Below are 26,190 nucleotides of genomic sequence, written 5' to 3'. Positions count from 1 at the left end.
AACTAAATTGCATGAGGCTAATTCAGATATCTTCCCCATTTTTGAGGGAAATCAGTGAAGGAGATAGCCTCTGTTATGTCAGCTCTCCTTCCTCAGATAAAACCCACTCATCTGTGCTGTATAGGTGGAATGGCTAGTTTTATCTCTGATGGAGACATAATGTTAATCAAAAACGGTTTTCTTGCACAATTGATCAATTTTGGTCCTTACTTCATATGTAAATGACGATAATCATTTGGGACTTTGATGAAAATGAGAGCATATCCTACTGACAAGGGAGAATAAAAATGCAACCTAAAATAGTAGCAAGTTGCTAGAACAGTAATTTCTGAAGTAGAGTAATACATTTCCATAATGCTTTCTGAAAGAGTTTCATTGACTTCAAAAAAGGTATTATTGATAGGCCCTTTGTTACAACGCAATAAACGCTTCCCAAAGTCAAATGGCAAAGAGAGTGGCTGGTTCACAGCAGAGATCCAGCCTCCACGTACGTAAACCCGGCCCTCGTCCAAACGCAGATGAAGAGCTTTACGAGTTGAGACAGTAACATCCCGGGGTTGATTCAGAGAATTCATCACCCCACCTGGATGCTGAAGTTCCTCAGCATGACTATATTTGGTGATGCCGAAACCAAAGGTGAGAGATCTTCACCTCACGCAGAGACTCGGCAGTGCACGACGGCACCGGTGAACCCCAACTAGCCCGAGCCCTGGCAGACCAGGCGATGCGCTTGCTCCACGCCTGGAGTTTGTACGCTGGATGCTGGGACAAAAGACCACGAACCCACGTTGTTCTTCCCACGTCCTCCGAGGCTCGGGCAGCGTGACCTCGGCCGGCGTTTCAGACATAGCAGCGGCGATCGGTGCCTGCGCTCACCCACGCGCAGATGGACAGCAGTTTGTCACCCGCACGTCGTAGCGCGGACCGAAAGGTCCCCTCTGTGCCCACCACACCTCCGGCCTCTTGAAAACTGAGGGGAAATCAAGGGCGGGGGGAAGTAAATGTGCTGATTGCAGCTTATGTGAGGTGAGACGCGTGCCTCCCCCCGCGCGGGGCCTCGGGAACAGGAGCTCCTCAGGAATGCCCTCCCGTCTCCCCGTCCCCGGAACCCGCCGAAACCCCTGCGGCCTGCTGCCCGCCCGCGGGAAGGCGGGCTTCGTCCCGGCACGGCCGCTCCGGAAGCGCCCGAGGGCCACCGCCGGCCATACCCGCTCCTCCCGCCCCGCCCGAGCCACCTCAGGGGCAGCCGGGCCGGGCCGGGCTCGCCGCCCCGCTCCTACGGGAGCTCCCGCCCGCCGGCGGCCGGGGGGAGAGGCGGGCCGAGGGCGCGGCCGCCCGCAGGCGGAGGAGCCGACGCTGCCCCCGAGGGCGGCGAAGGGCGGCCGGGCTGGGCGGCGGCGCCTCCCGCACAGCTCCGTGCCGCGGCCGGGCCCCTGCTGCCGGGGAGGGGACGGGACGGGAGGGGAGGGGGCGGTGGCGGAGGGGGAGAGGGGGAGGGGGGGTTGTAGCAGCATCACCATGGCGACAGTGACGTCACCTCACCCTGGATCTAATTGGAGGAAACCCCGTGGCCCCAGCCGCAGCCCACGGGCCAACCGAGCTTGTGCCCTGCCTGCGCTCGCCCCCGCGGCGGCGCGCTCGGCTCCCATTGGCTGTCGGGGCTCTGGGGGGCGGAGCCGCGCTCACAGGCCAGGCTGCGATTGGCCGCGTGGGCGCGGGCTGAGCAGCGGGTAGGCTTGCCTGTGCCAACGCCCTTTAGCGCTGGCTCTCGCCGGAGACGGGAGCGGCTCTTTCTCTCCGCCACAGCCCCGAGCGAGGCAGCCGATCGGGTGGCGCCCGCGGCCCGGCCCAGCGCCCCGGACTCAGGTGAGCGCCGTGCCCCGTCCCGCCGGCGGCCGCGGGCCCCGCTCCGCCGCTGCCTGCCCGCCCTCCCGCCCGTCCGACGCTGCCGCCGCGTCCTCCATTTTGTGATCGCGGCGTGGAGCGCTCGGCGGCTCCGGAGAGCGGGAGGCGCAGCCAGCCAGCGCCGCCATTTCGCACCCGGCGGGGCCGCCGGCTTCCTCTTTCCGCCCTGCCGCCGCCGGGGCAGCGCCGCCCGCCCTCGCCGCCGTCCCTGGGGACGCGGCCGCCCCTAGCCCCCGCCCTCGCCGGGGCCCGGACCCCACCCATTGTCGCGCCCCGCGCTCTCCCGCGGGGGAGCCGTCCTGGGGCCGAGCTGTGGCCGCGCCCGCCGAGGGGAGGCCCGGGCCCGCCGCGCCCCGCCGCCAGGAGGCGAAGCGGCCCCGGCCGCCGGCCTGGCCCCCCGGGCCGCCCCGCCCCGGCCTCCCCGCACCTCGCTCGCCCCGCGGGTGCCCGAGGGAGGCGGATCCCGGGCCCGCTCTGCCCGCCCGGTGGGTTTAACCCCTTCCTCGCCTCCCCCGGGGCGAGCTCGGCTCGCTCCTGTATTTTTTTCCGCTTTGGCGTCCGTCTTTCTTCCGCGCTCTCCTGAGGGGCTTGTGGCGGGGAGGGCTTTGGGCCAGGCCGCCCAGGCCTGCCCGCAGCGAAGCGTCCTGCTCCCGGTCCCCATGAGGCAGCACGTTAACCCGCTCACTTACGGCCAGGACGGAGAGCGGCGTGAGGGCAGAAAGTCCGCACTGACGGAAAAACGGCTGCTTGCAGCGCTTGGTGCTGGGGCTGCTGTCCCTTGGCTGGCGCCCAGCGTGCTTCCCCCGGTGGGTTTCCAGGCCGTGGCTTCCCCGGGAGTGGGCCCTCGAGGGCAGTGCCTCTGCCCCTCGCCCTGCGTGTGAGGGCAGGGTGCCACAGCCGGCTGGCCAGCCCTCCGCCAGAAGCCCCTGGAGATGGGGCGGGGGATGGGGGGCTTGGCTCGCTGTGATCCTTGGTTTTTTGTGGGTCATGAGGGGTCGGGTTGTGTTCTGCAGTGTTTTATCCTAGCGTCATGGTTGCTGTCTTCTTTCTGACAGGTTGAGGTGTGTTCTCGTGTTGGTAGCGTGACGTCCCCAGCTTCTCCTGCTTTTTCTACCACACCACTCTTACCCCACTGCCAGCCACCATGGATAAGACCGAGTTGATCCAGAAAGCCAAGCTGGCTGAGCAAGCTGAGCGCTATGATGATATGGCCACCTGCATGAAGGCAGTAACTGAGCAGGGTGCCGAGCTGTCCAACGAGGAGCGCAACCTGCTCTCGGTGGCCTACAAGAACGTAGTGGGGGGGCGGCGCTCTGCCTGGAGGGTCATCTCTAGCATTGAGCAGAAGACAGATACCAGTGACAAGAAGATGCAGCTTATCAAGGACTATCGGGAGAAGGTGGAGTCTGAGCTCAGGTCCATCTGCACCACTGTGCTGGTGAGTGGGGACTTTTTTTTTTTTAAGAGAAAGAAAATCAATATTGATGTGTGTTGCTGTACTGGAGAATAAAACTGGGAACTTGGCTGGGGAATATCATGCGAAATATTATGCTGGGGTAGGGGAAGTCAGTGTAGTAACTTCTGCAACCGTTATGTGGGTTACTGTGAGGAGGAAGATCATCTGCACTCTCCTATGGGCCAAATATATGTAGAGGCATTTGAGATACACTCAATTTTGAGTGTATTTAAAGTACACTTTTGGATGGAGTGATCCATGTGAAGTATTGCCCTAGGTAATTGCAGAGAATCAGAGGATTGTGTGGTTAGTAAGCTTACCTGTTCATAAGATAAGCTGAAGAGAAAATGAGAACTTCTTTATTTCTTCAGATCAGAGCTAGTAGCCTGTTGAAAACATTTAAAGTAACTGGGTGTGTATTTCGTTTACTTCTCATGAAAAAAATACTCTCTAGGGGTCTTTAAGAGATGTTTTGAGGTTTTTTTAATATAAAATACAATTTTATGAAGTAAGACATCTATGTGGAAGATAGGAAATAAAGACATGTAGAAATTGGCTTTGTGAGATTCAAGCTGACCTCTCAGGAGAATCTGTAGAACGAATTTGCAGTAATTATGGAGTAATGTAAAACTGAGGTTTGAAGACTGGCAGGACACCCTGAGCATGCATTGAAGCCCAGAAATACATTTCTGTACAAGCAGCAGAATTCCAGATGCTATCGATAGCGAAACTGTGCTGTGGTGTAGTGGGAGCTGAAGAGACACATGTCAGCAGTGTGGAGGCTGCTGGACCCTATTCTACGTGACCAGGGAGCTGTGGCTGCAGGAAGCTGCATGTGTGTAATGCAGTAGTAACGGTGTGGCAGATAATCTTCAGTGGTTCATTTGCTCCTCTTAGTTACTTTTGTTTTTTTGGTGTCAAGTATTGCGAATGTGAGAACAGGAAGAAGCAATTCTATACGGAAATAAACAATTTTTGAGGTAAATGTATGTTAGATTGGTTTAGGAGATGTGACTAGTGTCACATCTCCTAAACCTAAAAAAAAACAACCCTAAAAACTAAACTAAAAATGAAAAAGCTGACTGGTTTGGAATTAACTGAATTTGCTTCTTGATTAAGTGTTCTGGCTCGCGTACAAGGGAGTGCTTCTTTAAATTGTGCTGAAAATACCTATATGCTTCCATGCGTGCTGCCACCTAGGTTGTTTTTTTTTCTCTATATCGGTCAAAATGAGTTACCTTTGCTTGAAAATCGTTTGGAAATTTATTAGCTTAATGAATCAGTTGAGTTAATTAAGTACCACATTTAAGAGTCCATGTCTTCCAAAGAAGCTGTTTCTTCCATTACAGGCCTACTTAAGTTGTAAAACTTTCACCTTTGTGAAAGTGGTGTCACTTGTGGAGGGCACAGATTCCTGTTTGCTGTGACGAGCGTTTCACTAGAACCTGTGTGACAGGGTACTTACGCTGTTGTCACTCCTTGTGATCTCCCCTCCTCAGTGTCCGCTTCAGACACTTACTGGGAGCTCAACATAAAGCTCACTCTTCAGACTTCTTAAGCTTCCTCTGTTGTCCTACCAAATCTAGTTCCTAGGAGAACTTTATGCATAAAATCTCATGCTGGTTTCTGTGCGATCTTAACCATGAGCTAGTGCTTCCATAGGGACATTGAGTATTGCTGATAAAGGTAGTGAGCCATTTCACGCAGTGTCTATGCTGAAATTACTCGAGTCGCATCAAATGGTGGACGGCAGGTAGTCTGGTAGCCATGCTAGCACAAGCCTCTGATGCAGGGGAAGCAAGCCCTTTGTGTGCCGGCTGAATTTGTCCCTGCAGTCGAGTCTTTCTCTGTTCCCAGCAATGGCCTGCCTGGCTGGCAGCTCTCGCCTTCCCTGCTCACCTGGAAGGCTGCAGGAAGCAGTGAAGACCGAAACCTGCAGCTGTGCATGGTTTTCCTGTTACGCCCTGCTGCCAAAGATGTGCTTTCCTTTGGTAGGAGGAGATATCAGCTATCTACCGCAAGCCTTCTGATTTTTACTCTTGAGTGCCATGTGCAGTTACGTTCCGTTCTGCTTCTCTCCCTTTCCTCCTCCATCTACCACTCGTATGATCCATGAGTCAGCATCCGAGAGGCTGGACCTCACAACGTGCAGGCGCTACGAAGCACGGGTTTCCTAGAGCTGAGCCACAAAGTGGTTTTGACTCCTCCTCCTTTGAATGATAATTTCTTCTGGACTAATACTATAGTAACTGCTTGTAGCTTTTTTAGATCTCTTTAAGTTGAATCTCAGAGGTGCTTTTTAATTCTAGGAAGGCAGCTAAACTGCAACAACTGCTGGCAAGTAGTATGGAAAGGTTGCTTGTCATCTGGAGTATTTGGATTTAGCAAGGGTGGATGTGTTGGGTGGAGTGTGACTGCTGTTAGTCATGCTACTAACAGTATTTTCAAAAGGCTTTTTTTATTACTGGTATGGCACAGCTTTTCAAAATGAAGTGTATCTGCTGTTGTAGAAACCTTCATTTAGAAATATTTGTCTTAGCGTTACAAAATACTGCTAGTTTTTTATTAAAAAGGCAGCAACACTGAATCTCCAGTTACACTTTTCCCTGTAAAGAATGCCTCAGGCCAATGAGGTAAGGCATTGTTTTAGGGCATGGTTTGGTGAGGAACTTAAATTTCATCACCACTAGAATGCAAACATCTGAAATTATGTTGAGATATCTATATATAGATTGATCTTCCAGATGCGAGTGGCTCTTTAATGAGGAAATGGTATGACTTTGTCAAGCAACCTTTCAAATAAAACATTTGTGCAGGTACGCTATCAGGTTTTATTGAAGTCCCTGTATTGATTGACTAATTCTTTGGTAATGTAGAGAATTATTGTTGAATCATCCCTATGAATCATAAAACTGTTCTTGAAAGTCTCTTGTCCCTGCATAAAGAAACAGGTTGGCAATTTTATTTTTTTTTCAAGATAAAGTGGAACTGTGTTCTTTTATACACTCTCTGAGCACAAAGTTCATGTTTCTTTATATTCTTTATATTCTCTGAGTGATTTCAAGACAGAGACATTAGGTAATGCAGATGGGATGGGTGCAGCAGCAACTTTCACATAGTGAAATAACATGTGAAACTTTGAAGATAGAATGTACAGTACAAGACTAATGCTTTATTGTGTATACACCAATGCTTTATTATGTATACATCCAGCTGTTCAGTGACTTCAGGTTTTCAAAAAGGGGTAACTTTTGAATTGGAATGTCTCGGGGCAGGAGGGGGAGATTAAACTGCTAGGTTTGCCGAGAGCCTCAGTCCCTTTGCATAGCGATAACCCACGTTGCATTCAAGCTCCTTTGTTCTTTGGAGGGAGCTAGTGTAAAGGAAGGACGGACTTCCACCCCTGCCTGGAAGCACTTCACTCTCCACCTGCAACTTGAGGGGGGGGGAGGTGTGCATATTTGGTAGCACTCTGCGTGTGTTCAGTTTCTAGGTGCTGATGCTGAGGCTCTTTGTAGAGCAATAGAGCTGAGATTTGATGACTACTTGTCCACAGTTTAAAACTTCATGAAGGTGCAGTGGCTAAAATCATCAAAGCTCAGAAACAACTCTACCTTGATGGTTACTTACTCCTGGTGTCTCTAGCTGAAATTTAAATGTTTACTTTAATATGCTTTTAAGTTTTTCATGGAAAGGTCATATATATGAGGCTATTCCATTGTTTCCAAACATCTATTTTTATGATGTCCTCTGTAAACAGTTTCACATTGCGCTGTCAGACCCATGTCGGCCAATTTTTCTAGAAATGGGCAAGGGGATTCTGAACTTTGAAAACCGAATCAACAGTAATATTAATTGTGCTGTATGATTCTTTTCTGTACCCTGTGGTAGTGCCTGCAATTAAATAGTCTTGAGCTGTAAGTTGTAGCTTATTTCAGTTTTTACTGTGTTGAGGTTGAGAGGATGCTTGTAAATGTTTGATCTGTGAAATTGCAGTGTTAATTGTTGAAAGCGTGTATGAGCATGGTGCTCTTGCCAGCTCCCCTTTCCTTCCTTCCTTCCTTCCTACTACCCCCCCAAGGCTGCAATGCTGTTACTACTTCTGCTTTGTGTAATTAAGAAACAATACATGCTAATAAAATCAAGGGTAAAAATCTGTGTCCACTTCTGATTTTTACCCATTTTGTATATCTAGTTCTAAAGTTAAACACCTAAAAATAAACAAAACAAAAATCTCCATACTAGAAGGTAGTGTTCAAAGCAGCTTTTTTCAACAGAAATTCAGAGCTTCATTGAAAATGAGGTTGGTGTTTTCTTGCATGGCAGATAGATGGTTTATGTCAGCTGAAATACCTGATGTCAGATGATGAATAAGCTTTGACCATAACCCTGTTTTTTCCCTACTGTTACCTTTGGCCTGCAGAAAAGTGAAAGCTTAATTTTCATTATACATTTATTTTTCATTATACATGCAGAAATCCAGCAGAATCACTAAGTATCGGCTTCATGCTGCTATATGAACAGTTTACTGGAGTTTTGTGTCTTGTGAATCCATTCTCTCTCCTTTCTTATTTTTAGTGAATGGACAGAGCTTATACCAAAATACATGATGTGGTAGACATGAAACTGGCATCTGAGTAAAAGGATATTATAGTCTTTTGACACTGGGAACTATGTAGGATGCAGTTCTATTCTGAAGGTCAGGCGTGCTATACATACACTTAAGTTAATAGTACTTTTGGACTTGAATTAGTTGTCCCGATAATGGTTGGGACAGCGTTTCAAGTATTACTTTTTTTGCCTTTTGTAAATTAAAGCAAACACTGTTTACTCATCCTTTTTAAGTAACTGACTAGAAGGACTAGCTACTTCATGACTCAAGGCCAGACCTTAGGTTGGGAACGTTACTTCTTGGCAAATCCAGAATTGTGGAGTGAATGTTAAATGAATGTTTAAATTTGGAATAACAGTTGTCTTTTTGTTGAAAGGTAGTATGTGGGGAGAGAGCTGATTCTCCTTTGTGTTCTTAGCACCTTCTAGCAAACATTGACACATTTGTGATAAAAATTGTGGAACTTAATGCGTGAATCTTTTCTAGTTTAATTTTCTTGAAACGTAAAGTCGTGATCTGAACGTGGCTTATTCATAGTTGTACCTTCTCTTACGTCAGTTTTTGCCCTTTGTTAGGACCTGCTGCTGGAGTACTACACTTGCATGCAAGGAAAACTGACTCCGTTTCTAAGAAAGGACCGACACTTGCAGAACCAAAGCGTAGAATGTAGTGAGGTTCTTGAAGTGACTGAAAACTGTTAAAGCCCAACTAAAAATAGTTCAAGGAATTCAGGTGGTAGCTGAGGCCTCCATTCCATGCAGTCATTGCTTGCCGCTTCCTCCTCCTGCAACTGGGTGCTGAATTTCTAAAACATACAAGTGAAGGCTACAAGATAAGATAAATGGCAGCAAGGTATTCTGTCTGAGGTTCTGAAAACTTGCGCCATTGTGTTTTTTGTGTGTGCAGTGTCACTTCCTTTTTCAGAAGCTACTGGGGTGAGTTTAGATCACTGATTTGATTTGCATGTATATCTCCATCTTGAGGTAAAGCTGAGAACAGGTCTGTTGAACACTTATGTCCGTTGAAAGTAGAAAAACCTGAAGAACAATTATTACTTGTTAAGAGATGACCACCAGAGAATTGCACTTCTGCAGAGTCATAGCTCCTAAGAACTCTGAAAGGCCTGTGCTGAATGCTAACATCCTGTGAGAAGCAGGATGTGGAGTAATTAAAAACAGGAAATCGTAATACCGATGCAGGTGACCAGCTGTTGGGAATGGGACAGCCAAAGCCTTAATGGTGTCTAGTATCAAGTCCATTTTTTAAGGAGGTTAAGCTATAGAGTGACTAGCCTGGTTATAGTCAAGGCTATTAAAGCTTTGTCTGTACTATATCTCAGTACATTTGTATGTCTAGGATTATTAATTTTCCTGGAAGACTTTTACTGGTTTGGCGGCCTTGAGAAACTAGGATGTGCTTACTGGGCAGAACTGGACAACAAAGACACAAATTCTGCTTTTCTGCTAGCTTGGTGAAGCTTTTAACAGATTTTGTAAATCACTGTCATGCCTACCTGCCAGACAGTTGTCTCGCAGGCATTTCTGGTATGTTAGGTATTAGTGTGATATATGCCTTTTTGCAGTAAAACATAGAATGCTGTAGAGAGAACTTGATGAGGAAAAAAGGAAAGAACACACTCAAGCTTGAAGGTTATTAGGAGTTGTTTTCTTTATGATGGCACAAACTGGGGTTGTTTAGTATATTATTAAAGCAGTAGATGGTACCAATTTCTACAGGAGTACAGAAGCTTGGTATTCTGGTTTCAGTAATGGAAGATCCCTGATTTTCAGAGGAGGGTAGCAAGGAAAATGGTGGGGGGAGGGCTAATAAAAGTGCATGGATGTACTTTCTTTGTAAGTTTGGTAGGTGTATGCTTGATTAATCAATTTTCTCTTACTTGTGTAGATCTTGCCCCTTACAGTTTTGTGCTCTTGGTCTTTGAGAATGGTGGGCCTAGTGTCCCTAGATGTTACTTACTGTTTGTGTTTGAGTGATTTTGTACTGAAGTGTAAACTGTGATAATTTTATCACAGACTAACTAGGTAAGGTAAGAAAGAACACTGCATTTGTGGCACTTCCTCCACCAAGCTCTACTGAATTCATTGTCTTGATGTTTAGAGGTTCCTCCTCATCCTTTCTGCTTCCCAGTATGCCAGAACCACTATCAGAATGCTCCAGGTGAGCATACAGCTGACTTACAGGCTTGTGATATGCTAATTCATTCCATACATCTGATGAACTGGGCATTTCGATTCAGCAGGCAGTAGAAATAACTTAAGTACCAGGTTTCACATCCTGTGGTTCTGTGCACTTACCAAAACATACCAGGTGTAAAGACCTATGAACTGGAAAGTCCTGAGTTAGCTGTGATTTTGCTTGTGCCTTTCTCTTAATTTGTTAAAGGAATCAGGTGTTTCATTTACCAGTTTCTAACACTGATAAAGGTTGATTCCTTGCTCTAGCAGTCTTTATTCTGTCCTGTAATTTGTACAATGCATCCACTGAAGTAGTTGAGCATAAGAGTCGTGTTAGGCTTTGGAAAAAGAAAACTTTCTTTGATAACAAGTTTTCTAAGTACACTACATACACTCTTATCAGACTGACAGCCTTGTATTTTCTGGACAAAACTTCTTCAGGAAGTTCTGTTCTGAATCTGAATACATTTTGCGAAATTCTTGTAACCGGAAATTGTTTTAAATGGAAGTCGTTAGGGAGGGCCTTAGCAAGAAAGTCAAGGTTCACTTTCTATGAGAAATTGCTATAACAAGGTTATCTCAAATGTTGGCTTCTAGTTTTCATGACTTAAAGGTTAGACTTCATTGTTGTAGGTTGTCTCATTTGGGGAATAACAAATTACTGACACACTCCTAATACACTAAATGAAATAATAACATTGCTGGGTTTCCTTCCAGGTGAAGTCAGACAAGGCAAAAGGCTCTTCCAGCTGCACTAAGCGATGGAAGGAACGCGCATCTGTTTTGTTGTCTGCCTTAATTTCAGTGACCACCAGCCTCTGATCCAGGGCTCCCGAACAGAGAGCAGAACTGAAGCAAGTGAAAACTTCTAGGGTCTCCAAAGTTTATTTATGAGCATGAAAGGCTGGCTTTAAAAATCAGTTATCTGCACAAGGGCAATGTACCTTAAACCCATGTAGCTCCTGCATGCTGCTGTTCATTTTGAGTTCTGTTAGTCTAGGTATATCTCAGTCAGTCATTTAGTCATACCTCCAGGGCTTCTGTAGCTGCAGAGCATAGAAATATTTTTATATGCACATTTAGACTTTTTTGTTTTATTCTATCCTGTTACAGAAGATCACAAATAGAGGATGCTGGAAGAAACTTTTAGGTAGTCAGGATTCCGAAGAGAAGAACTTTATGTTAGTAATACATATTTGCTAAGGGGAAGATAATGCTTGAATTATTTTGATTAATTAGAAATATGGAAAATGCAATCATGAAAGAATGTTAGAATCAATTTGAGAAATCTGTCTGATGCTAAGAAAATTTTCCTGAAAGCTTTTGGCTGTGTTGTATGGCCATTACTTCAGCAAAAATTTGTAATTATCGAAAAGGAGAATGACATTTTTTTGAAGACTCATTTCTATATTTGGCAGGGGAAAACTGGAAAACTTTAGGCTCTTCCATAAAACCTTCAATAATTCTTTGACTTTCACTGGATTGTTGGTTCTGTCTGATGAAAATCTATTGGAAGGAGAACTTGCCTTGCCACGTGCTTCTAGTTCCTGGCTTACATAGTTCTTTGGGGAGCACAGAACTTTCTAACTTCTTATTTTAGGAGAAATGTAAGCAGTGGATGTAAATTCTAGATGAATTAATCTCAACCCCAGGTGGGAATAGTGTGGGCAGATGTGCTGCAGCTCAAGCTTCCAGTACATCTGTTAAGTAGGATTCCAGATACTTCATTCAGGGCCAATCTTAAATAGTGACTGCCAGTTTTTAAGACTATGTAGACAAAAGACTCAGAACCAAATGGAAAAGATGAATTAGGTCACTCTCTCCATTTCCATGCCAGGTACGTTTGTCTCTGCTTTTGATGGTGCTTTGTCAGGTCATCTTAAGGCCATGCCATTACTGGAAAGGCGTACACATATTTTCCTCAATATACAAACTGAAATACTAATGGTCTTAAGAGGTCTGTATGAAAACTGTTTAACGTTCTCCCAAAAGGAGTCGATGCATACAGCTGGAATCCAGAAGGATGAAGAGCTTACTTCTGCTGAATTACACTTTTGACAGTAAAGTGATCTTACTGTTACAGCAGGGGACTCTCCCTTTCCTGTCAAGAAAACAATCCCTGAGTGTTAAAACACACCTAGGCTGCAGTGAGTCATACTGTGGACCTTGGAACGACTGATGAAAGAGTCAAAAAGTCTTAGTACCAATTTACTAGACAATTATAACAGGCAGTTATTTGTGAGTACAAGCCTTATTGAAAGGGCTGAGCCTACAGCGATCATCTGTACTGTCAAACATTTTGGAACATTTAATGTGTTTAAATTAGCGTTTGACAGTTATACTAAGGGAATATGTTGGTCTGAGCTGTCTCACCAACTTCTTAGCTTTACTTTTTGACTGCAGGTAAGGTGGAAACCATTTCCCTGTATGCTGCTCGTAAGTGATTTTTCTCATGTTGGAGCTGGATGGACCTTCAGAAATACATGAGACTGAAAAAGTCTTACAAGTATTTTGCACGCTGTAGCCCTGGCTGGATTTATGTAGTGTCACACACTTCGCATAGTGTGCCTGTTGGATGCAAGCTGCTCATCTTCTAGATAGTACTGGGATGTTAAATCCATCCATGTTCAGGGTGGTGAGTTAACTTGCTAAAAAAAGTGGTGTTCACGTGCACTCTGTGCACGTGCATTATTTTTAAGGAACCTTGTCTCAAAATAGATTTATTTTGAAACAGTTTCTTCACTTGCATGTGACTGTTTGGTTCTGTGGGGTCTGGCCAACAAGCGCATGCTGTTATAGGCAAGTACAACATTAAGTAATCAGAGTTGTTTGCTGTCACCCATGTAACAACTGTTGTGGTGGCTAGCTTCAACACTCCTTCATGGGACCAGGGGAATGCACCTAAAACCTTAAAATAGGAAATGTTCAGTGTCAGCTCAGGAAGGGAAGGAACAGCTAGGAAATAGCAATAAAACTCGATGTAGTGTCTGTAAGACCTGTGAAAATCAGTACCCTGTGGAACGCTAGCACCTCCTCTGCTGGCCTGTCTGACAGGCGATTGGACAGCAGAGAGCTGCTGAGCAATTGATTTGAAGTTCAGGCTGGTCTCTTTTCATTTTCCTTTCATATCATTAAACTTTTTCCATTGTGGGGTGAGGAGGAATATACTTTTTTTTTATATTGTATGCACTGATATTGGTTAGTTTGTTCTTGAATCAAAAGAGTAATACTATTGGATTTTCTTTTCTCTAGATGCTTTTTGACACAGGAGTTAAAGCCCAGCCAGAGGACTTTGTCTTAAATTACTAAAACCTGCAAATACAGATTACTTCCTACAAACTGTTGTGTTTGCTTTTAAAGAATAGTATTTAAAATCATATGCCCAAAAGATTAAGATGGTGTTTGAATAAGGTGTTTTAAACAACTTGAAGTGAGACACATGGGCATTAGGCTGAAGAATATTGCTGAAACAGTCTGACTTGAAAATCAAACTTCATACAGACTTTATTCACAAAACTCTATGCCAGCAATTTTGAACATCGGCACACTCCTCCTTGCTGAAGATCATGCAGCAGCCGAACCAGTTTATATTTATGGGGCCAAACTTGTGGAGAGCATTGCTGCTTGTGATGGCTGCTCCACCTGAGGGGGAAAAGTCAATGTAAAAGCAAAAGTAGTGATATACCGTACTAAGTTGGTGAGAAATGCAAATGGCAGTGTAGATCAGTGTTTTAATAGCATAAGATTAAGCAACTTGGTGCTGGTGATGTGACCCAAACCTGTCATAGGTGTTGAAATCTGAGTGATTGTGGCGTTGTAAATACTTGGAGTTACTTCAGTTTACCACATTGAGAACTTCTGTGGGTACCTAGACACACAATATCTTTAGCTTGCTTTGAAAATTGACCTTAAACTACTTACGACCAGTAGGTAATCTCTTGAGCTGACCTGGTTCGTGTTCATCCTCTGGTATTGCACAGATAAGAGTGAAGAATATATCTGTTAGTTAATGGTGTTGGAGTATATGCAGGCTTACACTGCTTTTCTTACCAAAGTTCAATTCTCAACGGCTCAAAGGTCAATTTGGTATTCCAGAATTTTTTTTTTCTTCAATTCATGTTTACTGTCAAGATTCTTGATAGCTGAATATGTGGGAAGAGAGAACGGCACAGATCAGATACTGGTGGTATTTTTCTGCCACTTGAACCTACCACATAGTTAAATTGTACAGAAAGTATTTAGTGTACACTGTGGTTGAGCTTGACGTCTGTCAGGCTTGCCTTTTAAAACAGACTTAGATGGGTGGTGGAGTGATGTTGGTGGGACTTTGTTTTGATGTCAGCTTTTAAAAGAAGAGGTTGTCCTGAGTACAGGTAACAGAAAGCAAGTGTGGAGTGTGTCTGGTACATGAATTGCGGGGGGTGTGTGCATGGTGTATGTAAGGAGAGGCTGGCTGGGTGCACACACAACAAATAATTACGAAGGAGCTGCGTCTTCAAGGAGCTTCTTTGTCTGTATCGGGCACTTCAGATAAAACTACAGCTGGCATATTCCTTCAGGGCTTGCTTTTCATAAAGCTGAAAAAGTGGGGAAATAATGAAAGCGGATGAATTAAACTTAATATTTCTGGCTGGGATTAATTGCAGTGGTCTGATACTACAACCACATGTTCAGCCCTTGTTCTTGCTTAAGCAGAAAGGAAAAGAAACTGAGAAAGGACAGTTACTTAATTGGGGAAGAACAAAAGTAGAACTGGAGAAGGATCCAGACAGGCAATTGAAATGTAACTTTCTCTTGGCATGGACAGGAATAACTCTGCCAATGGAGGGGAAAATAAAAAAAAAATAAATTTCAGCTGTAAGGGGGGAAGAAGTGGATTGCTGCCAGGCTCCTAGCCTGCTCTCCATGGCTCTCCTTCAGGCAGCTGCGGATCTGTTCCAGGGACTGGCAGTCCTTTGTTGCTGGCATCTGTTTAGTAGATAAATAAATAAGCCTGCCTTCTGTAGGAGGGGAAAAGAATATCATATATGAGAATATGATGTTATTAGGGTGGCAAGAGCATTAGTACACTGTGAAGGAGAAATAAATTGAGATGGATGAGCAACACTAATGAGAAGTGGAGTGGGAAATCCTGTCACACTTCAGGAGGACCAGCGTGCCACTCGAGAGTAATGTATCAGTGCGGGGAAGCAGCAGATGCCAGCCACAAATGGTTGCAGCACAGACCTGTTCTAATGCAGCCGCACCAGGACACGAATGGTCTGGCTCGAGGACGGAGTTCTGATTCCCGCGTCTTCATGCTATTCGTGGTTCTGAGAGCCGCTGACAGCCCGAGCATCCTGTGGCTTTTCGTGGCAGTGTCTGAGGTGTGTTTGACGTGGTAGAGCATGTAATTGCTGGTTGCTTAGGTCTCAGTTTAGAAGGTGCTAAGAACAGTCGCAGTTCTTAATTAAGGTGGCAACTGGATTTTAATACATAACTTCCTCTGACCAAAAAAAAGCAATGGGCATATTTGCTGTATGTGAATGCGGGTGGCAGTCTACTGTATTGCATGACTGCATCACAGCATCGCACCTGTGGCAGTGCCTCTCTCTCTTTAGGTAAAATTTATCATAATAAATTTTGAGGTTGGCTGAGGTCTGCTTTATTGCTCAGGCTGCCTGTATTCATTTTACTTGCTGTCTGCTGATGTTTAAAACGAGGATTACTGGCTGGTTGTTGTCTGTTGGAAAGGTAGAAAAGCCCTAGTGGGGAAAGATAGAGAACGGATGTAGGAAATCTTGAGTTTTCCTGACTATTACTGACTCACAATCATTTAGCTTATTGTGCTGTCTGCTCTCACTGCCCTGCCAACATTTTGTCTGTTAGAGGGAAGTCTTCCAAGAAGTGATGATGTCCTGAGCTGAATGGCTCACTAGGTGTACAAAATACATTATTGATTTGAAAGATAATATCTGGGTAGATAAATAATTAGCTGTATTCAAAGTCTCTTTGTGTTCTGTTCTGTCCTACATGATTCATAAATGAAATCTTGCTCCATTTAAGGCTGTTAAACCCAAAACTGGATATGTAAAGTCCGGAATGAGGGTGTTCCACCGTGGCTGAGACACAGATCTCTTCCTTACTATGTGCTGTGGTGAGGATTAGGAGGCCCTGGAGATGAACTGGGGGTGGAAGCTGCTGTCCAGGCAGCTCAGCTTCTGTAACTGGGGAGTACCTAGGAAACAAAGCAGTGTATGTAACCAGCTCTTTGCTATCTGAAAAACTACAGTTCATTCCCAGCATCTACATTTTTCTCTTAAGTTTCTCAGAAATCTGCACAGCACCACTGGTTTTCCAGCCTGTGTAGTGGAGGCAGCACGTCCCAGATGTACTGACACAGCGGCTGCAGCGCTGCATGCTTGTGGTAGGGCTGCGACCACAGCAGAATCCTTCCTCCTGGAAGAAGTATGTGGCCTACCCCATCTGAAAACAAAAAAAAAAGTGGGCATTAATGCAGTAGGGAATGTAGGTTGGAGGCTCAGCTTAAATTAAACACTCTAAAGCGCTCCTGTAAGCATTACTTAGTGTGCACTAGATTCCAATGTGTTAGTATTTTTAAGTCATGACAAAGCCACATCAGTTACACACAATACTCTATGGCTAGAGCTATCTCCAAAGACAGTATTTTGTAACAAGGTCAGTAATGTTTTTTTTGTTTGCTAAGTTTACAATAAATCTGTAGGTTTTGGAAGGTATAACAGAAAAATGCCTGTTTGCTTCCTTGTTGATGTGGCTGTAACATCTTGAAAAGTTTTATTTCAGCATTTAAAAGAAAAATCAAAGATACAGTTTTGTCAAATACCTGGTTTAAAATCCTGTACAGCCTGTCTTTCTCAGTTGTCTGGTCAGTGCCCCTTAAGCTGTGGCACAGTTTTTCACATCTGAGCTGAGCACAGGGGTAAATCGCATCTCAGCTGCTTCATGCAGTCCCAACCTGAGAATGGCCTTGAGAGGCTACTGGTTGCTTTCTGACTGTGACTGATGTAAGGAACCCTTCGAAGTGTAGCTGTATGGCATGTCAACTTTCTTGATTCTGGGCAGTTTCTTGTAAAATTAAACTTCTGTGCTAAACTTGAGGTTTCTGCATTGCCGTCTATGAGACTTTGAAACTGGTGTGTGTAGTGTGGTGCTTTTATGGCTGTCATTGACATCTGTCGTAGGAGAAAAGCATCAGGAAAACATCAAGCCAAAACGTGAAGTGTATCTCATTGCAGAAAACCACCCACTGTAGGGTGGGAATAACTCATGCTAATACGGGGGTGACTCATGCAAAATAACAGTATTAATATGGGGTTGTATTACCCATCTGCCTACTGTGTCTTAACTCTTGTTTTGAAACATACCTAAGGTTTTGCTGCTTTTTCCGTGATGCCAGTGGGGTGTACTGTTCAATACACTTGCTCAAGCCCTTGCATACTGCACTGTGTTAAACTGTTAACACAAATTCCCCGCCGTACTATGCATACTGACATTCCCTGTGCCGTACTAGCCAGTGTCTAGTCTTTGGCAGTGGTTTTCTAGCCTTACAGAAGTCTAAAAATGTCTGTTTCTGATATGGTAAGTGGGAGGGTATGTCAGGCTCGATATCATTTTACCCTTCCCTTGTTTTCTGTAGGGTGGTAGTCAGAGCCCTTGCAACTCTTTACTGTTTCTTAATGCTTTGGTAGGGGGATCTCTGAAGGGAGGTTGTTTGTGGAGCTCTATGCAGTATTACATCCATGGTAAGCACAGTGTGTGGACGCAGAAATGGTTTTTTTCACCCAATTGGAACTACCCTACTACAAATGGTGGTTTAAAATAATTGCCAACACCTCACATGGACCTGGAGTGAGCAAGCTCTTGCAGCTGGATTGCTCTGCTACCGTTGATTATTAAAGGCAGCAGTGATGATATGGTGGTAGGCACGGGGAGTAGGTTTGTGTCTAAAATTAGCTCATTTTGGTTATAGTGCTACTGTTGCTAAGTAAAATGGTAAGGGTTTTTGCCCTGAATGATTACAGTTCCTTAATTGTTTTCTTTGTAGCTGCTTCATGAATTTGGATACATGTTCCTGCAATGAAAACCTAACTGAACTAGCCACAGTTTGCAAGCTTTGTGGAAACTTCCTGCTGCTTTTATGACCTGTTTGTTTTCCAAGTAACTGAATGCAGATCTTTATCACTTAATTTCTTAGTGTAAAGCTGCTCTGAGTATCATGGTGTTTCCTTGAGTCTGTTGGAGCTTACTCGCTTGTTTTGTCAGCTCTAGAGAACATGGATCGGTTATGGTAAGGAGTTAGGTAAAATCGCCGAGGCTCAGGGACAGGGAGGTTAGCCAGAAGCTGCTCTCCTCCTCGTTGCTTCTCTGGGGGAAAAATCCTGTACCTCTTCTCTTCTTTGCCTTCACCCTGGCTTTGAAGGGCTGGGAGGCCTTGCAGCTTCGGAGGGAGACTTCTCTCCTTTGCTGGAGGCTTGTAAACCTTTCCCCAGCCCTCTGGCTGTCAGGTGGGAGAGCTGTGATTGAGGGGAGCGGCGGTGGCGGCAGCTCAGGGTGTGCTGGAGAGCATGGTGTGGCTCTTCCCGTTCCTGGGAGGGATGCCGCCCCGCTTCGCTGACTGCAGAGCCTTGCAAAGGGCTGGTACGGCTCCGGGAGGCTGGCTGCCAGCTAGACGGGTCAAAGCCATGGCGTGCTCTCACAGATGGGCTGGAGATTCCCTATCACAAGTGTAAGCAACGTAATCTGTACAAAAAATAGCAGAGTTGGTTTTCTTTCTTTCCTGTGAAGTGGGAATAAGTTCTTATTTATTAATAACTTTGAAACTTTCTGCATAGTTTCATTTTTCCAGTAAAAGCCTACTCATTTGCAACGTTTTTAAAATGAGAAGTGCATATTTTGAAACTAAACTGGATCTTGAAACTGTACACCAGTAAACCTTTTCTTGTTGCCTTTTCTGCAGTCTGATCAGATGGCTGACTGTTCATCTTAATGTAGTCTCTAGCTCTGTGCTTTACAGTTTGCTTGAATCAGTGGGCTTCTTTCTGAAGTGCCCTTTAAACTGCTTTTCTAACTTGTAGCAACCATCTGAGTCCATCCAAACTTTCTGGAGAGAAGAAAAATAGGTTGAACGTAGTTGCAACATGTATGTAATATGCCAGTGTCTTTTGTTGTTTCAGGAGCTGTTGGACAAATATTTAATAGCTAATGCAACTAATCCAGAGAGCAAGGTATTCTACCTGAAGATGAAGGGAGACTACTTCCGATACCTTGCTGAAGTTGCCTGTGGTGATGACAGAAAACGTAAGTACCATGTGGTCTTCAGCTCTTTAATGCTGATGAACTTCAGTTTGGGCCATAGCGGAGCGAGTAGTAAATGAAGTACGCGTGTCAGTATCCTACTCTGGATTCATGTGAGTTAGCTGAGTGGGAGTGACCAAGTTTCAGTTGGAAATCTGCAGTGTTCATAGAGATGGAGAGTAAAATTCTGAATAGACCTGAAGTATAGTACGCCAGGGAATTTTGGCTGGTGTTCCTGTCATCTACCCTAAATTTCTAGATAGTTGTTCTATAATGCTTATTTAGGGCTTCTGGAAAACAATTTAGTTAAAGGTCTGCTAATATATTTCATGTCATTTGTTTATATTTCTTTAAGAAAAAAAAGTTGGTGAGGAAAAGTGAACAAATCTTTGCAACATTTTTTACTCCATGATGGAGTCCTAGTGATCTGTAAGTTGTAACTATTTCAGTGTGAAGTAAACTTCATTGTAGTCACCTAAGTTTATAAAGAAGCAACAAAATTACTAATTCAGTACGTTATCCAAAGTGTGAGCTGCACTCTGAAATTGCCAATGTTCATAGGGATAATACTGTTCCTGTAATTTTAGTTTGCCCCTTTGGACCCAGCAGAAAAGGCCTGGAAAACTTCACAGCTGGTACTGTCACTTCATGGGCATCCTGAGAATGTAGAACATTCCTAGAAGTTAGAGCATGTGCGTAGGTGGTTGTAAGCACCTCAGAAAGCTCTTCTGGGGAGGATTTTAACTCTTTGTTGAGAGGATGTATTGAGCTAAGTATTAGGACTGTCTTGCAAGGTGCCCAGATACTGTTGTGATGTTAAAAACTCTTGATATGGGATAAGCTAGTGATACATTTCTACGTAACAGACTAAAATTAGTCCTGGAGCGATGCCATGACACAGGAAGGAGATGGACTGTTAGAGCAGGCAGAGCGCTGCAGTGACTGTCCCTTTGGGTTGGGCATGGCAGGCATCTGACCGTGTTGGCTGGTTTAAACTGATGGAATCGCAACGTGGGAGGACAGAACCGATTGTCACTTAAATAAAGGCTTTGTTAATCTCCTTGTATTGTGAGAAGGTTTAAGTTGGAAGATGAAAATATATGAAATAGAGTAAGTCTTTGCATTAACAAGTTACATTCAGCAATCCTTAACCCGTCACCTGATTCAAATGACAGCAGCAGGTCCAAGTGTAGCAGAGACAACTTGCCTTTGGCTTTCACAAAGATGATCTGGTTTGTATTTTGTCTTGAGCAGCAGCTACAAATCTGTGGGCTTCTCCGAGCAGAGAAATACCAGCTTATCTTGGCTAAAAAGACTGCGTTTAAAGCAATAGGCATGCTAATACGGGTGCTGACTGTAGAAGAAGGACTGATGATAACCGCATTAGCAGATCTTGGTGTTTTGCTGGGACATTACAGCTCACGTGTATCACCATGCGTACCTTTTGTGCTTGGCTTTTCACAGACTGCTAGGAGTTTTACTTGAAGCTTTTCTGATGTCCCACCTCTAAACATCTGTTTATTTTCTCTGCTTCAGATATATTTTATGTACTTACAAGCTAATATATTTCCTGCATTTGCTAGGTTTTTTGCCTTTTTTCACCTGTTTTCAACAAATTAATAGTCCATTAGCACTCATTACAGCGTGACTACTGGAAAACCCAAGTCTCTGTTGTAACTCTTTTAAATACTTAGATTTTACTTACCAAACTTTTTTTTCCTGCACTTTCTAAAGCAGTTATGGTATTAGCTCCCTCAGAGCGCTGTACTCTGAGCTCTGACAATGGCCTTTCTTTGTCTGCAGTCTCCTTCCATTCTGCAGGCGTGTTTAGGGCAGCTGTTGGTCCTTTCGTTGTTTGTCAGAAGACAATCTGGCATACACGATGTGTAGCACTCTTAAAGTATCCATTCTGGCCTGGTAACCTCTTTTCTCTGTGGCATTTCGCACAGTTATTTTGGGCACAACCTTGTTTTTTTAATCTTGATCTGCCTACACCCGGTGTCTGGAGGCAGACTTTTCAGTTTTTCAGGAACGTGCAGTACATGCCTTCCAAACTTCCCCAAGAAGAAGCAGGGCTATACAGACAGTGCCATTTTTTACTCTGCACATTCAACTCACACAATTGTGTCCATCCTGTGCAAGGAGTGAAGCAGGAGTTCCATAGAAAAAGTAATGCACAACTTTTTTTTTTTTTGGTACCAAAAGTATCAAAGGCCATTGAGGTAATATAGTCATGTTGGATGTTTGTGTTTACTAACTTCTGTGTGTTTATCTGTCTTTTGAATACCTTTGGTCTGTAGTAGCTTAATTTGCTCGCTGCGTTTTGTCAGTGTGGCAGCTGTACTTAAAACGGTTTTAAAATTATTACCTTGATTAAAGTAAGTGCAGTGTTCCCCTAAGAGCAGGCTTAAATAGAGGACGGTTCAGTCTCCTACTAATGGAGTGCTTGAAACAGTCATGTCTTAAACCAAAAACCAACTTAATGTTGAAATGTTTCTCATTCTTTCAACAGAAACAATAGAAAACTCACAGGGAGCTTATCAGGAGGCATTTGATATCAGCAAGAAGGAGATGCAGCCAACACATCCGATTCGCTTAGGTCTAGCTCTTAACTTCTCTGTATTTTATTACGAGATTCTCAACAATCCGGAGCTTGCCTGCACACTGGCAAAGACAGTAAGTTACTTTTTCTTCTGTATGCCTGCAGGGACAGTAGAAGAGAGTTTAAGCTTTAAATAATATGAATGATTATTTCCAGAGTTTATTCAGGAAATTATCCTATTTAATGTATCTGGTTTCCAAGCTCACATTGTTTGTGGGATTAAAGGGGTACAAGCAGGCTGTATTTACAATGTGACTTAAATTCTCAGCAACATGGCAAGCTTATTATGCCTTTATAATGCCTCTGTTTCAAGTAGAACAATTCAGGTCATTAACTTCTAATGTTGCTTTTTTTCTAAGCTACCTTTACTGATTGGTTTAACTTCTGGTTGCTTAATGATCAGTTAATAGAAAGACTAAAGATGGTTTAACTATTCTAGGCGTTTGATGAGGCTATTGCAGAACTTGATACACTGAACGAAGACTCATACAAAGACAGTACTCTCATCATGCAGTTGCTTAGAGACAACCTAACAGTAAGTTGCTTTTTTATGTGCTGTCTGGTTCTGTAACCATGTATTTGTTTAGCTAGACTGAATTTGTGATGAAACAAAACCCGTAATTCACTCTAGTGCAAAACATAGTATGGATTCGGGCTATTTATCCTGTTACAAGTTTCCATAACTTAGTTTGAATGTAGCTGATGTCAGCAACTATGTGCTGTGTAATCTAGAATAACAGCTTGGATGGCTCGCATTCTTCATTGTTCACTGGCCCTTTTCAGTGAAGGGGGAGAAGGTGCATTCAGCTAACGTAACATACAAGATAGGACAAGGAATCAAAAAACAGTAGTCTGTGATTTGTCCGGGATTCTTACTCAAGCTTTTTGATGACTACCTCAGAAACAAAACATCTTCCCTGTTGTACATCCAGTGCAGCTTGCTTTATTAATTTTCCTGATTTTCATTTAAAAGAAAAAAATCGAGAATTTCAGTGTATTAAGAATAAAATCAGTTGATGTTTGAGTATTACGATGATTAACAGTTTAAGAAGACTGCCTAGTGGAACCACTAGGTTCTATTAAAGTACATTAACGAAGACAATTTGTAGGGACTGTCCTCTCTGGACATTCACTGCATTTAAAATTACAGCAGCATTTATTGTTTTGCAATACTCCTTCAGCAGAAATGTCTTTTATTAGCACTATAAAATGCTTAGGTTCGATAACCAACATGGTAATCTTCACTTTCAGGGTTCAGACCGCTGCTTTTGAAATTGATGTTAGTCACGAAGCTCCCGTTCAGACTTGTTGAATGATCTAGGATCGATGACACAGCTCGCTATTAAGCACGAAAGTCTGGACCTGTTCAGAGCGCTGTCTGCTCTGTCCCCAGTACCTGAGGTGCACGGCTAGTTGTGCCCTGTGCGTGGGGAACTACTTCCACTGACCTCTGTCTGAGCAAGTAGTGGATGCCGGGGTTGTGCAGCTCCCGTGCGCTGGTACTTTGTAAACATCCTTAAGTCTAACTCCTTATCATTTCTATGCAGCCAGTAGTCACTTTTTGGAAGTAAAGCTGCACTTCTGAAAGCTGACGCTGTTTTTCTTTCCTTTCTAGTTATGGACATCAGACAGTGCAGGAGAAGAATGTGATGCTGCAGAAGGTGCAGAAAACTAAACTGCACACGGGGCGTCATTCTCCCTTTCCTTCTCAAGAAACCTTTTTACACGTCTCCATTCCTTATAGCTCCACTCGGATTTCCTATAGCAAAGAAAACCCATCCATGTGTATGGAAATCAATTTATAGTCTTTTCACACTGCAGCTTTGGGAAAACTCCATTCCTTGATTTGTGTTTGTCCTGGCCTTCCTGGTGTGCGGTTACTGCTGTAGAAAAGTATTAATAGCTTCATTTCATATAAACATAAGTAACTTCCAAACACTTATGTAGCGGACTAAAGTGTACCTGGTATTTAAAAACAAATCTGAAGCAGTTCCTGCCAGTTGACTGTGTTTTGTATTACAGTAAGATATGAAAATGTAGTTAATTGCAACTAAAGAGTGTTCCACGTAGCTTTTAATTCTCCACATTCCCTTCTTACTCTGCAGGGTTTTCTTTCCATGATTGACTTTCACACGCTACTGTGTATTCTTTTCAGTAGGAATATGGAAGTATCGGGCCAGATCAAGTTGAGCATTTCTCGTTTGGAAAATGACAAATTGAGTTGCTTCCTATATCATGTAATACAGAAGCTTGTGTGTTTGACAACAGGGGCTTCTCCTAATCTTCAGTTGCTGCTGTTTAAGTTGGTATCCCTTCCCAATAAAAGTTCACTTACACTCCTGCCTTCGTAGTTCTGGTATTCACTTTACTATGTATTAGAAGCAGCATGTTACTGCTGGAGTACAGGCAGTGCTTTTTGGCAGACTAAAGTGCATGTCATTTCTTAATACACTGGAATGGGAAAACCAATTGAAGTTCACATGTCCAAGTATAAAATTTAGTACTTTTCCATGCAGGTTTGTGCACATGTGAGAAGGTGTCAAGTTTGTCCAGTGATTGTTATTTAGAGAGTTTGGACCACTATTGTGTGTTGCTAATCATTGATTGTAGTCCCAAAAAAGCCTTGTGAAAATGTTATGCCCTCTGTAACAGCAAAGTAACATTAAATAAAATTACATTTTATAAACCACTTACTGTTGACTTGTAACAATTCCATGGAATCGCTTAAGGGCTAAACTTGTAAGTATCTTGTGCTAGAAGTGTCTTTTTCAAACTTAGTGCATACTTTTAAAAAGTCTGCTCTTAAACGAACTCATTTCGTATATGAACAATGTTCATTTTATGAAAATACCCTGGATAACTTTTCATAGTTAACCTGACATGTGGACTTCATAATAACTAAATCTACTTGAGCTAATGGCTTCACCTTAATAATGACCTGAGAAAAACTAGCCAATTTCTTTATATCCCTCCATGGCTTGCAGATACTCTCGTCTAAATTACGCATTTTTTGTAATCTCTTTAAATTCTCCGATCTGTCCTCCTGTTGTGTTTTCTTGCTGATGGCTGTTGTCATTATTATTACAGTATTCCAGCTACACTTTTAGAAATTCAGAGGAGTTCGTCCTGCTCTAGAACATTAGTTTCTGTGCTGCCCATCATAATCTGCTTTCTGTTGTTCTTCGACTGCTTTTAGTATTACTGTTTCCCCCAATTTTTTGAGCTTTTTTGTAATAATACATTGCTCTGCTTTTTCTTTTTTTTCCTTTCTCCCCTAGATCACTTAAGAGTTTTTCTTCCTAAACCTCTACCTCTTAGTTTCCCATGTTGATGGGTTTTTGAAAATATTTAACTCCTAGTAGTGTCCTGGATAGACAGGATATGACGTTATGAAAAAGGAGGTATTACTAGTCCGTGCAGGCTTCCGATGGTACACCTTCCGCCTTCCATGTTTTTGTTCATTCTTTGAGTGTGCACAATGAGTGTTCCTACAATAAAACTGTTCAGATTATGTGCTTCAATTGACATGCGTTGCTTTAAAAAAAGAAAAATTGTATCAATTCCATTTTCTTCATGCAGTCACTTTGAATTGCTGTCAAAGTATTGTGTGGCAGGATTCTACATAAACTCATATGCTTCTTAATCGGTGTTTTGGTTTCATAATTTCTTCCCCGCCCCTATGCATTTCTTATTGATCCTTTGTTTCATAACGGTTTTTAACTCCGAAGCGCTCTCATTCTCCAGGAAAAATGTTTCAGTGCTGACATGTTAGCAGTCAGCTCTGTCTGCTCATTCAAGAGTTTGCTTTCTTGGCTGTCATCTTCACGTGCCCTGCATCGTCAGCTAACGCCGTGCTCTTGTTCCCTTCCAACTTGCAGCGTGTCGAGAGAGGTGTCAGTTTTCCTTACAGAAACAGTCTCTGGGCCTTGCGTCTAGATTATAGCTTAATTTATTAAATGTTCCTTCTAATCTTTATCAAGCTAGGCAAATTCTAGCTGTCTCTTGTTCACTGCATCCACATTTTTGTGCAAAAAATGAGTCTTGAAACTCCAGCATCAGCTCTTGAATTTTAATAATACTGAATGCAGCACCGTCTTTTCTCATA

At 43.6% G+C, this 26,190-nt stretch overlaps 1 protein-coding gene across 1 annotated transcript; it reads left to right on the top strand.

The window, feature by feature from the left end:
- Window positions 1-1,729: 1,729 nt before the first annotated feature.
- YWHAQ (tyrosine 3-monooxygenase/tryptophan 5-monooxygenase activation protein theta) lies at window positions 1,730-25,728 on the top strand. The gene is made up of 6 exons (XM_075414825.1): window positions 1,730-1,866; window positions 2,961-3,343; window positions 19,363-19,486; window positions 21,996-22,159; window positions 22,525-22,620; window positions 23,701-25,728. The coding sequence occupies exons 2-6, from the start codon at window positions 3,050-3,052 to the stop codon at window positions 23,758-23,760; spliced, it is 738 nt and encodes a 245-aa protein (XP_075270940.1). The 5' UTR covers window positions 1,730-1,866; window positions 2,961-3,049; the 3' UTR covers window positions 23,761-25,728.
- The last annotated feature ends 462 nt before the right edge of the window (window positions 25,729-26,190 follow it).

Source organism: Opisthocomus hoazin, chromosome 2 (assembly GCF_030867145.1).
Source record: "Opisthocomus hoazin isolate bOpiHoa1 chromosome 2, bOpiHoa1.hap1, whole genome shotgun sequence".
Classification (NCBI taxonomy): Eukaryota; Metazoa; Chordata; class Aves; order Opisthocomiformes; family Opisthocomidae; genus Opisthocomus; species Opisthocomus hoazin.
This window is presented reverse-complemented; position numbering and strand designations above follow the sequence as displayed.

Bases quoted from the DNA above. Each gene is read 5' to 3' on its own strand.
- YWHAQ (XM_075414825.1), top strand. From the start codon at position 3,050: ATGGATAAGACCGAGTTGATCCAGAAAGCCAAGCTGGCTGAGCAAGCT. The intron at 19,487-21,995 runs GTAAGTACCATG...TTCTTTCAACAG, and splicing joins CTGTGGTGATGACAGAAAAC to AAACAATAGAAAACTCACAG. The intron at 22,160-22,524 runs GTAAGTTACTTT...TAACTATTCTAG, and splicing joins CCTGCACACTGGCAAAGACA to GCGTTTGATGAGGCTATTGC.